The sequence below is a fragment of the Paralichthys olivaceus genome, chromosome 11, assembly GCF_024713975.1.
Source record: "Paralichthys olivaceus isolate ysfri-2021 chromosome 11, ASM2471397v2, whole genome shotgun sequence".
In the NCBI taxonomy this organism is placed as follows: Eukaryota; Metazoa; Chordata; class Actinopteri; order Pleuronectiformes; family Paralichthyidae; genus Paralichthys; species Paralichthys olivaceus.
In genome coordinates, this window is record NC_091103.1 from 7,683,923 (window position 1) to 7,700,746 (window position 16,824).

The following is a 16,824-nucleotide window of genomic DNA, read 5'->3' on the forward strand; positions in this document are numbered from 1 at the left end:
ACAAAATGATTTAAACTTTAATGTATTGATGCATTTCATCTTAAATTGACATATCAGCTTTTACCTCCACTATATAACCTGTCCCTATACGATATTCCTGCAGGGGAGTTATACCATGCGGTGGATTTCTTTATATATATATATATATATATTCGTTGTATGATTTTTCTGGGGTATTAACACTCCTCCATGAGGCAGCAGATTGGCTGCGAGTGCGCACATTTCAGTGCAGCTTGTCAGCGCATCTTTCTCAGTCACCGCCGGATGGGAGGAGAGGAGAGGGATAGATGCGTTAGAGTCAGCAGAGGGAGAGGAAGAGAGAGAGAGAAGGGGGGGAGGCAAGAGGTGGAGGAGCGGTTCGTTATCAGACGTAAAGGTGTAGCCAACGAGGGGCTTCTTCCTCTAAATGATTTCCACTTTCACTGGCCGTTTATTCTGAGCAAAGAGCGAGTCGGGGAGTCATCCACTGCTCCTGACGCGTAAGGGCTGCCCCTGTACGCCTCCAGCCACCACCGCCGCCGATAAAGGATGATAGGCTTGATTGTGTAGCGCAAATTAACATCAAAGTGTCATTACAATACACAGTGAGGAAGAGGAGGAGGTATACGCTATGATCCGAAGATGATCTCTGCCAAGAAAACTCCGGAGAAGAGTCGTTATCCTATCCACTATTTGGTGTGGCACAACAAGCACCGACAGCTGGAGAAGGAGCTGGCAACGAACGAGCAGGTGAGACAGAGACGAGCGATCAGACTCACATCACATCTCCTTTAGTGATGCGGGCCTGGCTTTATTGTAAGGGTTTATATGGGCGTGTGTGTGTGTGTGTGTGTGTGTGGATTTCAGAGGTGGTGGTAGTGAGGATGTCATCCATGGACCACCTCACTGAGGAGTCTGCTCAGTGAACTGGAATAGCGCAGTTAATTGTTATCAGTAGGATGGAGGGAGACACTTAACACCATGGTCGTGTTACTTGAATCCATGACAGACTTTACATGTCAAGGATCTGCTTTATTCCCTGCACTGCACTACATTGGAATCAAAATACCCACCCTTCCACTCGTTTTAGTTAGCATGCCTAGGAAGTTATGTCAGGAGTTTATTCCTGGAAAAAATCCAAGTGTAATTGACTGTAAATGCTGAGTCTGTTTGTGTTGCAGTGTGAATGTGTGTGTGTTTGTCATCTCTGTCAGCGGTGCTTTATGCCAGTGTAGCATAATTCTAAAAACTGTATGCTCTCTACCTTCCCACCGGCACGTTAACCATTTGTGAGTGGGTGAGACAATGCGGATTCTAGGAATAATGACATCCATCACAGCAAATACAGTAATTGAATCATTAAGCTATAGTACAAGCTTTCCAGAGGAGGTGTTTGTCATAATCAAAAGCAGAAAATAATTATTTTCACCTATACTGGTCATGTTACAGCATTAAGGTCGACAGACTTGATAATATGACAACAATTATTCTTTCTTATGTGTGTAAGAAAGAAAGTGACTAAGTAAGAGCTTGTATGTGTTTCAACTCTGTCTTTTTGTTTTCTGCAACTCGACTGAGGCGCTTTGTCATTACATAAGAGATGCTCTGAGGGTTTGCAACTAAACAGATTTTCCAGTGCATGCATCATGCAGCGGTCTCAATACATCGCACATGTACACTTGCCCACACACATTTACGCACACCTGCTTGCACATGCTTATCTTCTTGTGGTTTTAAAATCATAACTAAGGAAGGTCTCTCTTCACACCAAAATGGTCAGCAAGTGCCCCAGCCATCAATTGGTTTACCACAATCCAGAGTGAGGGAATGTGATAATGACATTTAACGTTTAACCCTTGACCATAATTACAACTACATGGTGAAACTGATCTCACCTCGAGGCTTAAAGAACCAGCTAAGACCTGGTAGTAGAGTCACTACAGGTAACAAACAATTTCTTAGAAATGGAAGCTGGAAATGAACTGTGTACACTCTGCAAAACCTTTTCCAAAACTGTGTAACTTTGCCATTGGTTAATACTCATCTTCAGCCCATTTTCATTCATTACTAAAATAAAAAGAACCTCTCTTTCTGGTTTGGTTATAAAAGTTGAGTGCAGATTCCTTGTAAACATCCATCTTTAGCCTGTAGCTACACTAGTTGTGTGAACATTGTCAGTCCACAGTCAGTCAATTTCTATGTGTAGTTTGAAATGTCTTGAAAACTATTGGATATATTGCCATTAAATTTGGTGCAAAACCGATAGTCATTGTCTCCAGAGGGTGAATAACCTTGATATTTGATCCACTACCACTAGTATCCATCCATTCATCCATCCATCCATACAGCTTGTCCTTTTGAGGGTTGCGGAAAGAGGAGAATCTAAATCCAAGCTGACATTGTGCATGAGGCTTGGCACATCCTGGGCAGGTCAGCAGTATGTGCCAGGGCCAACATACAACCATTCTCACTACATCACTGACGATTTTGAGTTTCCAATTAATCCCAATCTTCATGTCTTTGGACTGTTGGAGAAAACTCATACACACACGGGAAGAACATGCAAACTCCACACAGGAAGACCACGGACAAACTGTGGAAACTTCTTCTAGTTAGGTGACAGTGCACCACTGTGCTGCCTGACACAAACAAGACAAAATACTGGATCAACACTTAAAGGGATAGTTCACTGAAAAATGAAATGAAAAAAAATTATCATTCATTATCTGTTCACCACATTGCAGATGGAGGGTGAGTGAAGTGTTTGATTCTACAAAACACTTCTGGGGTCTCAGGGGTAAACGTTGCCTCAGCAGAGTCCAATACAATGGAGGTTAAAACATGGTGTAAATGACCATGTTTGGTCATGACACTTGGATGACACCACACAAGCAGTATAGAGGCATGTTATGTTTTTTCTGAAGAAGAGGACACCATTGACTTCAATTGTATTTGATTCTCCTGCAATGCTGTTTACCTCCTCCAGAAGTGTTTTGTGGACCCAAACACTTCACCTGCCCCTCCATTGGGATTGTGGTGAGTGGGTACATTTTTTATTTTTCAGTGAACTATCCCTTTAAGCTGATGACACTCATCATTAGTGATGCAGTGTTGACATCTTCCATGTTTGTAGGAGGAGCTGGTGCCAAACCCAGCTGACAGTGAGCGAGAGATGGGATACACCCCAGTCACCAGTATATCCCAGTGCTGACATATACAGACAAACAGCCATTCATCCTCAGTCACACCTAAGGATAATTTAGAGTCTCCAATTAACCAACCACAATATGCATGTCTTTGGACTGTGGGCGGAAGCTCCACACAGAAAAATCCCAGCTGAGCAAGGATTTCAGCCGGGAACCTCCTTGCTACGAGGCAGCAGTACTGCCCACTGCATCATCATGCCACCCTCAAGTTTATCAGTTATTTTAATTATAATATAAATATGAAAGCAAGCTCCCACAAAGTTTATAAAAGATATTTATAAATATACCATTATATACATCTTATTTTGTTTCCCACTGATGATATCACTCATAACCTAGTTCATTAATATGCTGTACTTTGCCAGTATAATTGATAGTAATTTGTAGGCTGCATCCGTGTTAACAAAATGTGAATTATTGACATGGACATGTTCTTCCTAAACCTTTACATCAAGTGCTTTAAACCGAGACTTTAGGCTGTTTGTTTCACACAGATAGGCTCAATAAATTCTCCTCTCAACCCCATAGTCATTCATTTTTTAGGAACCCTTGTATCTATAAATATTTTATGATGCAAATTTTTATTGCTTTTCTGGCTGTGCATTTGAGGCAAGGACCTTTTAATATATTATTTTTTTTTGTACATAAAGCTATACAGAAAAATCAGTTTATGACATACTTTAAACTGAGGCCCTTGTTTATATGAGCAGCTCTGCTTAAACTAGGACAGAACAAATATAAGATGCTCAAACCTTGAGCATCTGTCAGTAGTGAAAATCACATATATACACACATTCGTTCTGGATGGAACTTCCATGAATGGTAGGTTAAACACATTTTTGAAGCACAGGGTTTTTTGCAATTTGAGGAAGAAAAGAGACAGAAGTTGAAATCTGAAGGAATAATTAAAAAGTAAGTTATTAAAATGTAAATCATTCTAGAGCTGCTAAAGTACCCACACTAGTAAACCAGGACAACAAAACTACCTCACCAAGTATTTCCAAGCTCTAGTTGGCCTACCTGGTCACATGCATTGACCTAAGTTTGGATTTTGATGTTGAAAATTAGAAAACCAAGGCCACCAAATTTCCCACTATCCTACTTTGATATTATCCAGAGAGGCCAACCAAATGAGAGACGTGGTGTTGTGCGTACATCATTTTAATAATTCAAATATCAGTTCCACTAAAAATAGATATATGATGATAGGAATCATGTGTTTGCTTTCATATTACCTGTTACCATCATGTGACATATGATGGGTTAATGTTTGTCTAGTTGTCAAAAAGTTACTTTGTTGGGGCACTGAATATTACCCTACTATTTTTTTTTATAGTACAAACAGATGGATTCAGTTGTGCCAGCAGTTTAAGGCAGTAAACTCTCCTGAAGGAGTGAAGCCAAAATCAGGAGGCAGGTCTGGTGGATTAAATCCACTTCATGCAAACCTTGATTGTCCTGTACTGTTTAATATAAAACATTTTATTTTATAGCTTACAGAAAGATCCCACCCTCATTTGGCACATATGCACTGGAAAACGTCTGGAAATTCTGAGTCTTCAGTGTAGTTCGAACCAAAATAACAGGTGTGACCACAGTCCAGACTTTTTGTTTCGGACTTTCAGACCAATTGCAGGACGTTCCTACAGCGTTTAACAATAGAAGAAGAAAAAGAAGCAGACGATGACATAATGTTTGAATATTCATTTTGTGGGTCATAATACCATAATGATATTACATTCGCAAAGAAATTAATGAAATGAACTGGTTTAATAAATTTTCCTCAAATCATACGGAAAAACGACTTTTCTCAGAACAGAACTGACGACTTGCAGTTGTCAGACACATGCCCGTCTATGAACCAATTATTCTCAAGTATAGGTAGATGCAGCCCACGTAAGTGATAACGGCAGGATATACTCATATAAAAGTCTTACGTCCGCTTCCTAAATTACAATATGAAACCAAAACTAAACGGATCAAATATAAACAATGTATCAAAGACATCTACTTTGGTTTGGACCATGGTCCAGACAATCAGGTGTGAAAACCCCCAGAAGTGACTTTATGCACACCCTTCTAAAGAGAGCAAGGACAAGAGGCAGATTCCTATTATGAGCCATGACAGAAAAAACGGAGGGAGTGTAACAGGGGAAGAAGAGGAAGATATTTGAGTGAAAAATGCAAAATCCTTGTGGCAACAATACGTTATAATACACTGAGTGCATTGTTATAATTTCCATGATATCACATGTTAGGCATTAGGGTATCACATTCTGACCATGCTGTTACAGCCCAAGTAACAAAGGCAGTGTTGTGCTGATAATGTCTGGTCTCTGGTGAATTCAGTTCCCACTCTACTGTGTAGTAAACAGTATATCACTGACCTCTGAATTATGCTACAATAAAATAAAGGTAATCTAAAGCCATCTCCATACTACAGGTTTTAAAAGTCTCCCTTCGCTTTGGAGAAATGAGGAGACTCATTTAATTTCACTGTGTTCATGCATCCAATATCCGGCACTGTTTCTGATGGCACTCTTATTTCCTTCCTGCACAATAAGGCAGTGGACGGTTGGTGTGTGATGGTGCTGACAGTGTTTAAGACTTGTGTTATGGCAACGTGAGACTGTCTGTAGGCTTCAGTGTTTTCCCAATGATCCATAAGCAGCATAGCAGATTGCAAATATGAATGAGTGACTGGAAGAGATATTGTGCTGCGCTACAGAGGAAGAATTGTTACAATGGATATCAATGTTACGACACAAAGTCAGAGAGAGAAACTGAATCGAAAGAGTGGTCGTATAAATGCCAAAGACAAACATCTGACCACAGAGGAAGCACAAAGAGAACGAGAAAAATATGATGTAAAATAGGAAGAACAAAACAGTGGATAATAAAAGATGGGGTGAGGTTTCAGCAGTTTTTATATCTTTTCATCAGGCATAAAAGTCATCGTAAAACTTGTCATGAAACAAGGTGGTTGTTAAGAAAATAACTGGCAGTTGGGAAAAGAGAGGAGAGATGGGAAAAGCAAGGGGGCAACATTCACTATCACACTGAAATAACGACAGACTTTGACCATGAACAGAGGCTGTCTTGATTTCGCACAGAGTGTGATTGAAACAGAACAGGACCATTTAAGGAATGATGGTCTATCTCAAGACAAAGGCAGGAAATGACACAAAGATGTCTGTTCTCTTTCTGTGGGGCTGCTCTTTGTCCTCCCTGTGTCTCTATGACTGACTGCAGCCATCTCTTTTTCCATCGGTGCATGGTTTGATTATAATGCCCTCGGCAAGGTGCTAATGCTAAATCAGCATTATAAAATCTTCTGCTCTGTTGCTGGCTTGAGGGAACAGAACCATAAATTCAAGGCTCTCATTCTCATTGCAGTCGTTCTAGGGCTAAATCTTTACACCACCCATCTGCTCTCTGCTTGCACCTGTCTACTACAAACCTTTCTCTTTTTCCTGCTCCTCTCATCCTCTCAGCCTCCTTCTCCCTGTCTTCAAATCACATTCAGCCACTGTCAAGTTTCCCTTATCTGTTTCACCTGGTGCCTTCCATCCCTCATTACCTCCAACCATTCATCCAACTCCCCCACTCTCACCCCTCCCACTTTCCTCTGTGAAAAGAAACCCAAGTCCTAATTGTTGGCATCCGTCCTATAGGGCTTACGATGGTTTGTGGCTCAAGGGCCATCAGTTTTTGTTGCAGCAGCAATTGTGACTGTGCAGCCCTTCTCTAGAGAAGGAATCTCTTCTACTGTTGGCACAGATGAAGGAAGAGGGGCTGGGCACTGCTTGTAGTTTGACTCCTGTCTTTTCTCCTGCAGTAAAAAAGTGTCCTCATATGCATGGTAAATTCCTGCAGCAACAGACTGTCTCCATGGCAAACAGGATTTTGGATGCCACTTGATCCAGCAGATTTGTATTTCTGGTGCAGGGGTCCAGGCTTCATTGTTGTATACCAGGGTGTTAATGATACAGACTTTGTAAAACAGTAAATAAGTTGCGTTGACAACTTGGCCTTCAATGTGTAACCCTCGCATGATGGGTGCTCAGTTCTTCGTCAATTGAGAGGTTATGAGACACTGTGGACTTGCGTGATGTATGCTGTTGACACAATCAAGCTTCTTTTTGTTAATGGAGATGGGCGGACAGGCTTCAAGTTCTTGGCCCATGATGTTGTTCTTTGTAATCCTTATTTGAGGGCAAACTCCTTACAAACATGTAAGAGCCATCAGCCCCTGGAACTGTGACTCAGTGTCTGATGCTATCGCTGCTCTGTCTGCGAATTGCATTTTCCTCTGGAGCCCACTGGTTACTTTGTTCTTAGAGAACACATTGGCAAGATTAGAGACTTTGCTGTCAGCTCTGGTGCAAGTTACAAATAATGTTACATTCTGGTTGAAGGCAGAGAGAGAAAGAGCTAGACGACAGCTGGGTTGGTGGAGTGACCGGCATTTATGGGAGGGCGTACCAAAAGCTTAGCATGGTTAATCTGCTTGCACTGTAGCTCGACCTTGCTCATTATGAGGAAGTGGTCCATGTTGTAGTCTTAATTAATAGTTATAGGTGATTTGGAACTGGTGATTGCAGCGCAGTTTCCTTCCATTCTCATACAAGTTCCCCGGTCTGAAATGACCAAGGCAATCTGGCAAGGATTCATTTTTAGCATCCAGCCTGGCATTGAACACCCTCATTGAATTGGGATGAATGTGATGAACATGTCGAGCTCCTTGTAGAACTTGTCTTCCTACTCTGGTGGCAAGCAGAGAGTTGAGCTGTAGACACTCCGCAGATTGACTGGTCCACTGCTAGTAGATACAAGTTTGAGCCTTTGAGCTTCATGTTAAGTTATGGCATGCAGGGTTGTCTTCACTGAAAAGCCCACACTATATTCTCAGGTCTTGTCTGCACACTTGACATGCCAGAAAAAGGTGTGGTTATGTCCCTTCAGGGAAATGCTGTCAGCAAACTGTATCTCTTGGAGAGCAGCAGTGTCAACAAGAAGTCTGTTAAGCTCTCGGTCAATGATGGTGGTCTTGTGGGAGTCTTCGATGTTGTTGAAGCTGTCTGAGAGCCCTGCACAGAGAGTCCTGATATTCCAGCTACATATTCAAAGAACTGATGTCTTCATTTTGGAGATGTCCTATTTTTAGCACTACAAAGAAACAAGCAGATGTCACACAGGCTGGGTTAGTGTCAGATTTATTTAAGTTACTGAAAGCTATTAATAGAAAGAAAGAGAGTGAGAGAGAAACAATTACACTGTAATATGTGAGAGAAAAGTCAGATTTTTGAGGAAATAAAAGAGAAAAATTGAAGAAGGGAAGAATAGAAATAGATATATGTGGAATTGGAGAAACAATATGAGGAACCAGAAGCAAAGACCCATTCAATAAACACAATGCAATTAATAATTACAGATGCAGCAGTCATCTCACAGACTATGAAGTTAACACTCTTTGGTTTTACTAAATCCAGGTGCTGTTTTATTGATCCTTTGAAAGTCCTCACCTCTATGCACTTTTGTGTTATTCTAATGCATCTCATTAAAGGTCACCATTTCCCAGGGTGGGCTCAGCATGTTTGTAAATGCCCTGATCATTGTTTATGAGCACTGAAGTCAGATCTCATAGAGATGAATGTGGTGGCAAGTTCAAGAGTTCCATGATTAATAGGATCCAAGGATGATCTGTACTAAAACATCCTTCAGGAGGATTGTTGTAGGATTTTTGTTGTACTTTGGCACTGGTTGTGGGGACATTATCTGCTGGGAGCGGTGATCCAGAATTTCTCAAATAGTTTCTTGATGAATCGGATTTAATTATCAGGGTGTGATATTTGTAAGTCACCTTGGAAAAATGTGATTCAGGAAAAAAGGCCTCCTCTTGCAACCTCCACTGTGAGTCATTCTTTAACAATAATGATGTGGTCACTGAATTCTTGCAGAAAGTATATACATGAGACCCTTTGGCTTACAACATACAATATGTAGTTGTTATCTGTATCACTCAGGTCTTTAAATTAAAATGTGATGTAGAAAATTACCCCAAATCAATATGCTGACATTTTGGATTTTTCTTTCTGCATCGCCCCTTGGTTTTTAAAGGTGTCTCAGCATAACTGAGGCTCTTAAATGTATCCACTTGTTAAGTGCAAAAAACATGAAGTAATGTCAAGAAAAACATTTAAAAAATCATGATATCTATTTATTATGCCCTGCACATCTTCTTGTTGTGCCAAAATGACCCTTTGATTTCATTGTCAGCCCTTTCTGTGCACAACCATTTACCAGACCAAAGAAAGAGAGTGACAGCTGTCATGTTTCACTCCAACAGGCCAAAGCATCATGTGACTATGCTGTTGTATAGCATATGCACTGTCTGCTTCACTCAAACAAAAAATGTAGTCTCTCCGTCTGTGTGCCTGCATCTTTGAGTGTGAGTAGTGAGAATGAGTGCACTCTCTGTCTCTCTGTCGGCCTGCATGCACATCTTTCCTGATGTTTTAGTGAGGTCTGTCAGCCCAATGCAACAAACAGGTGTCAGCACCTTGAGATAAACATCAGATTCTGACAGGTCCATCATCATCCTGTCCGTTTTCTGCTATCTCCATCTCAGCCTCGTCCTGTCTGTGTGTCTGCCGATCTATCTGCAGAGAGTGGGGATGATAGTAAGTGAAACAGAGAAACATTAAATATGCTAGAATATAGGTCAGGGTTTCACTTGGCGATTTGGTCCATTTGGTCTTATTTCCACTACTCAATTGTATGGTCCTCTAATGCACCTGCACAAGTGGAAATTAATCTTGGCTGCAGTGTTAAGATGAGCATGAGAAGTTGCAAAAGGTTTTGTCTTTCTTCTGCAGGGCTATCGGCCCCATTTGTTCGGCTCACTCTATCATCTGTGATGCAGGTTTTGTTCTGTCCTTTTATTTTCATAGTGGTGTCACATTGGAAACGGATCAGGGCTTCATGGCAGCCGAGCATTTGTCAAAGTCTCCTGTGGATGGTGAAGGGAGACGGGGGGAGGAAAAGTTATTTTTATATACTCCTCCCTCCCATTGCCACCCTTTGCTTCTGTGCTTGCCATGCACAAACATTTTAGGGAAGATGCAGTATGTGTACATGCACAATTCCGTGTGTGTGTGCGTATGTAGTGTGCTGTTTGTATGAAAGATTGATGCCGGCCTAAGTACCTGCCAAGCTGCATCAGGCCTGGCACACACTGAGTGGGAGGTGAGAGAAGGAGCAGATGCCTATCAATAATGCAACCTCCTCTGAGCTCACTTTTGAGGGAGTGCAAGAAGGGATGGAACGAATCTGAGGGAGGTGACGGACAGAAGAAAGAGTTTCATTATAAGACAGATATAGGTCAGACTGAGAACGGGTGGAGTTATGTAACACGGACAAAGATGAATTAAAAAGTTAATAATACAAGGGGGATGGAAAAAAAATAGAGCAAGGATAGAGATTTTTTAGGAAAAATGTGAGGTTTGGTTGTTAGGGAAGTTTTGTAGAAACTAAATAGGAAAGCCTAGAACAGTGTTCACCAACCTTTTCAAGCCCAAGATTACTTTTTAATTCTAAACATAAGCTGAGATCTACCACCCGTATATCTTCTAAAAAAAGACTTAGGAGGGTCATATTTATTATTTTAGAAGGATGCCTCCATTCATTCACAATTGTATGCAAGATGCTGAGCTGCCACTGGGATGAAGAGAGATATTCTTACATTTCATACATGCAAATTATATTGAACAATATTCCCATGATAACGGGAAGTTCAATTCAGTTTCCCAGCCTTTGGAGGACCTGGCTCACGCAGCCTTCATCGGCCGGACCAAGGGAGACTGTCTGGTCTTTCTATTGCATCACCAGCTTGTCTACCTTACACCCATTGCCTAGCAACAAAGATATGGGTGAAAAAGTTATTCGGTTAATAAAAAAAGCATTTGTACTTTAAAAAAAAAAAAAAAAAAATTTAAACAGGTGTATGGTCAGCTGTTCAGTTTAGCACATACATTTGACATAAATTCTTCTGACATTTCCTCCTAGCTTGCTGCTGCCATTTCCTCTTTGAAATACAGTTCATCACAAAAGTGCAATGAATCATATGATATGTTGGGCAGGGAAGTATCCACCTGATGGAGTCACCGTTGCTCAGGGGTGGGAAGACACATTTGTTAGTCTATCGGTCTTCGAATGCAGCCTCCGAAGGATGCAACCCCCGAATTGAGACACAGTTAAGTGAACTGTAGCTTAATATTTAATATGAGAATGGTTTCAGTCTTCTTTCTGAATGTGCAAATTTCCCAAATTGTTAACAATTAAACAATAACAAGTTCGAGTTACACACCGACCAGCCCCAACATTAAAGGTACAGTGTGTAGAATTAAGCAAATTAAACTCCTCATCTCACCCACCCCTTCCAAACATGGAATAGAACCTGTAATGAACTTTAGTTGCCATAAAAACTCAAAAGGTTTTAGTTTGTCCAGTTTGGACAACAGTAAAAAACATGGCGGCCTCCACAGAGAGGACCCCCCTCCATGTACATATGAAGTTTTTAAATATAAAGGGCCCATTCAATGGTAAAGAAAACTACAATTCACACAATTTAGATGCAACACACCAGTGAAAACATCACTAGGATTATTTTATATTCAATTTCTGCCAAAAATCCTTTTCACCTTAATCTTACACACTGAACCTTTAAGGGTAATGTTTACTAGACTTTAAACACGAAAAAAGTAGAATTAAGCAGTTTGATGTTAGAGTTCTTGCTGTCACAGCCATCATTGCTGTGAAGTGCTTGTCTGTGTTTTTAGGGGCTTCTATCGCTGAGCTTTTCAACACCTTGCTGGTAACACAAGATAGTGGGGAGATGTGGCAAAATGGAGGTCAGAGGTGTGGTCGACAAAGAATTTTTGTTTTTATTTTAATAGGATTTTTTGCTGAAGACATCTTATACTTTTAGTTGGAAAAGCACAGGCATAAATAATAAAATCATCTGATTCGGTATTAGAGTCATGGTGTTATGAATGTTTCACTTTGATCCTTGAATAGAACACAGCCGTCATTACCTAAGATGCATCTCTTAACCAATTTTAAAAAATAACTGTGGAAATGAAGCACAACATGTAGAAGTATTAAGTGATATGCTTGAAGGTTTTATTTAGCTCAATTTAAACTGAGTGTGTGATTTATTAGAAACACACTCATTCAAATGTTATCAATCAGTTTTCTCCAAAATTCAATTGTTTTAATGCTTGAAACAACAATGTTTCATTCAACAGATCAAGTGAAATTCTATTCTGAGCAATAAAAACGAAATCCAGTTAGAAATGCTTTGCTGTACCATGAACAATGGACCAGCATATGACAAACGCTTCACCACAGACTTCATGTAGCCACAGTACGTCCTCTGATTTCATTGTTTAGTGAAGAGTGAGAGTCAAGGGATGAACAAGGATGACATAATGTCCCTGCTCTAACTACCAAACCACACAAGTCAAACAAGGCCAATATATTTGTGAGGACCATTTTGAGCATAGACCTTACGGAGTGAGGATATTTTGGTAAAGTGTGGACATTTTGGCCGGTCCTTATTTTTCAAAGACCTCTTTGAGGGTCGTGGGTTAATGCATTATGTAAATGAGGTTCCTCGCAAGGTAGAAGTACAAGAATGTGTGTATTAGCGTGTGTGTTTTGTGTTTCAAGTGAATGTTGTTTACATGTGAATGAGTAAGTATGTCAGCATGTCTGCAGGTCACTGTGTAGCTGTGGATGACATTGGCTCTGAGTGGACTGAGTGGTACTTTTATACGTGTGTTTGTGTTGCTGTTGAAATGCTCGATGAACCATTGCTGGCCTTCACCTCCCCTCCTTTTTCCCATCAATAAAGTTTGTACTTTTTTCAACTTCATCTCAAGCTCAGGGTGTAAATTCTAAGTGTGTTGTTGAACAGTTGACTGAACAGGCTGCCGTCTGTCATCATATTCAGTTCTCCTCCAGTCCAAGCTACATCTGATACAAATTGGACCAAATGAACAGCAGCAGATCACTCACGCTGCAGTTTGAGATAGAAGCTGTGAGGTGTCATCACAGCAAAGTTCTCACAGTACTGGCTTGTGTTCATTTGAAAATTTAAAAAAGGGCATGTGTGATGAGGCAGTGTTAGTCACCAGTTACGAGAATTGGCTATGAAGAATTTGTTCTATCAAAATATTAGTCCACAATAGCGGTGCCTGGAACCTTTGAAGCATCTGTTTTACTTTGAGCAAGGCATTAAAAGATCTAGGAACATATGTGTGGAAGCAGATTAATGATGCTCTTAGTTATCAGGTTCTGACTTAAGGTCACAGAATAGGAGTAAGGCTCACTGTAAAACACCAGTAAATTAAATTGCATTCAATAACACTACTAATTTATCTTGACATAAATTGACAAAGATAACAGATATAACAAATAACTCTGCATGTTGATCATGGAGAGGAGAGTCTGCAGACATCTTACATGATGACTGGGACTTCCAAAGAAAAGCAGCGCACTCTATGGACACCGTAATAAACTTCCTCTGCCACTCAAATTGATGAGAGCCAGAGAAGTTATGCAGTACAGAGACTCCTGTGGCCAAAGCGGTGATTAAAATGAGGACAGAGAGAAAGGGGAGGGCAGCGGAGGTGGTTGAACAAACAGAGGCAAGGCATCACAGCAAGCTGGTGGGGGTGGTGACAAGAGGCAGGGCTGTTTAGGGTTCCATTTCAAATCCTCACAACAACATCACCAAAGGGAACGAATTGCGTGGCTTAGTCCAGGAAGAGGTGAGAACAGCAGTTGTAGAGGAGCGATCAGGGAAATGGACAAGATTCCATCTATGATGTTCCAGTCCAGCCACCCTACACATTTGGGGCAAAGCGGAGTCACCAGCATGTCCAACGTGCTCCGAACATGACACTGGAGACCAGACATTGTCCTCATGTACAAGTCCACTAAACAAGTGGTTCTGAAAGAGCTGACAGTACTTTGCAACAGTTTGGAAGAGGCCTTGAAAGGAAGCTCACCAAGTATGGGAGAGGGTCAACAGATGTCTGTCAAGACAGATGGACAGCAAGGTTTCTCCCAGTGGAGGTGGGATGTCCAAAGCCTCAGTTCGATGGGCATTGAAGGAATGAGGAGAAGCAGAGCCAGCTGCAATACCACCGAAGATGCCATACCTCAAGATGGCTGTAGCTCAAAAAAGGAGAGCCGTGGGGTATAAAGTCACCAGTTAACCATCTGGTCACAAGCTGGGGTCCGATCAGCCTCAGCTGAGTTGCCTGGAAGAAGAAGAATAATGTTGAAAGGCCAGAAACACCTGATGATTCCAGGAGCATCACTCAAGATGTGTCCGGAATCATTAGCAGATGAACTAGCACAACAGTATTCTTTTTGTTTGTTCTTTTTTGTGATGTCCATCTTTCACATATTATAAATGTCATCAACACGCATACTCACAGGGACCCACTCTGACGTTTTACCAGGGGGCTAGTAGGAAAAGTTGTGGAAAATGTCCGGAGCCACTCACTCGGATAGGAGCTATATCAGTTGGGGGAGAAAGGGAAGCAGTACCGAAGCTCCATTCCAGTTGATTGTTTTGTTGTCTCCCTGTCATCCTGTGTTACATATTTTACACTCAGCAACCTGTTCTCTCCCCAACCTGTCTGTCTCTATAACCCCACTGCTGTCCATATGTAACTTTCCCTCTATCCTTCCCTCTCTTTCTGTCTCCTAACCACATACAGTATGTCTGTTTATATCCTCGCCCTTATTACATACCTCATTCAATCCTCTCCTCCCCAGCTCCCCTTCTGTCTTTATGCCGTATTTCAACTGTTCACCCTTACTGATATGTTCAGAATAATTGAAATTGAGCACAGCTGTAAAATAAGCTTTAACTGATAATCACAACATTAGACGTAGCCACTTGAAGGGGGAGCGATGGATGAAAAGACAGCTTCGAGACAGTGTCAGTGCCATAAAAAGGACAGGAAATGAAAGGAGAGAAAATAGTTCTTTTTTCTATGCAGTCCCTCGGTCTCCTCATCCTTTAACAATCATCTTGTTCCACTTTCTGTTGCTCTCTTTTTCTCTCCCTGTCATGTGCTTGCGACTTATGAGATGGGTTTTGTTCCGACATATCTTTTCAAATTTGAGTGGATGGGTTGTCGGAGGCTTGCTATAAATATTCACAGTGTAATTTTAGAATTCTTCTTGTGACTTTTACAAGTCTTCACATTTATTCTGCCAAAACACGCTTTCGTGCCCATGTTGCACACACAGCACTGAGACTATATCTGCATGTTACATCTGGGCTTCACTGCTCTGCAGTACACAAAAATAAAGCTGACTGCTCACTTTCCTCCCCTTGCGTTGCTATAACACTCCATCCCTCTATTCCCCAGCCTCTATTGCTCCTGAGACTAACTCACATGTTGTTGTCTCCTCCAGCTCCCATCGTCTCCCTTCTAACCATCTTTCTCTTTCTATGCTATTTCCTCACCCCTCCCCATATCTTTTGTTTTCCACAGCTAAAATTGCAATCTGTCGCTCTTTCCATTTCCTCTCTCCATCAACACCTACACCTTTACGACTTACTTGTGGCTGACAGGGAGTTAACTTATAATTATCTCTCACTCTGTCATTTTCAGGGCTGCTTTTGAAAGCGATGTGCAGAGCAAAGAGCTGTTAACCAAAGAGTCAACGAGATAATAAACCCATTAACACACTGAAACTATGGTATCATGTTCTTATTATTGAGTTTTGCTTTACTAAACTCAATCCAGTGTAAACATGTTCAGAGTGTGTGAGTGTTCTTATGTATGTGAGGATTTATCTGCATTTGCATTTATATGCTCCTCTTTGTTTTTATAGTATCCCGTGTGGCTTTCCTCATTTCACTTGCACACAGCAGAGCCAGAGGGATGAGGTCACCAATCATAAAGTAACTGCAGAGTCCTTCTGTCTGTGTTCTTCAGAGCATGACAGTGTTTGACAGTATCTCCCACTAATTCATATTATAGGATAATATACACTGAGCACAGTAAACTTTCAGGTCTTCCTTATTGAGGTTAAACCTTTTGGTTTGTCCTGTTTCCAGTCACTTAAATGTGAATATTGAAGTTTTCATCCCTTTTTGCTGCTTTGATTTAAGGATTTATGTGGATCAATAAATGCTCAGACCTTTCCCGTTCTCACTTACTAAGCTGTTTATTATTCCTGATGTTATATACACATTATAAAAAACTGTCAGTGTTCTCTAATTTCTTGTCCTTGGGATAATTTTCCACAGTTTCCTTAAGGTCTTTATTCAAGTGCCAGTCATGCCACTTATCTCCAAGAGTAATCCTTAAATCAAAATTAAGACTGTGAAAGACTGACAGACCTTGGATCAAGGATAAATTGTTACAGATCTGAGATCAGTAAAAGTCGCTGATTTTGAAGGAGCTCGGTGCAGAGAGAGGCAACTAAACAGCAGTGCAGAACAGCCTGAGCCTGGAGAGAGGGATGGGCAGTTTCATGCAGAGCAGTAGGCTATAGCTTGTAGTTGATTAAATCAAATGATTTCTGAAAAGACATGACGTCTCAT

At 41.0% G+C, this 16,824-nt stretch overlaps 1 protein-coding gene across 1 annotated transcript in view; it reads left to right on the forward strand.

Moving 5' to 3' along the window:
• The first annotated feature begins 478 nt into the window (after positions 1–478).
• Positions 479–16,824, forward strand: part of ankrd13b (ankyrin repeat domain 13B) — a 70,382-nt gene continuing 54,036 nt past the window's right edge. The window contains exon 1 of the mRNA XM_069534173.1: positions 479–729. Within this exon, the coding sequence (XP_069390274.1) occupies positions 622–729 (108 nt within the window). The 5' untranslated portion in view covers positions 479–621. The remainder of the gene's footprint in view (positions 730–16,824) is intronic.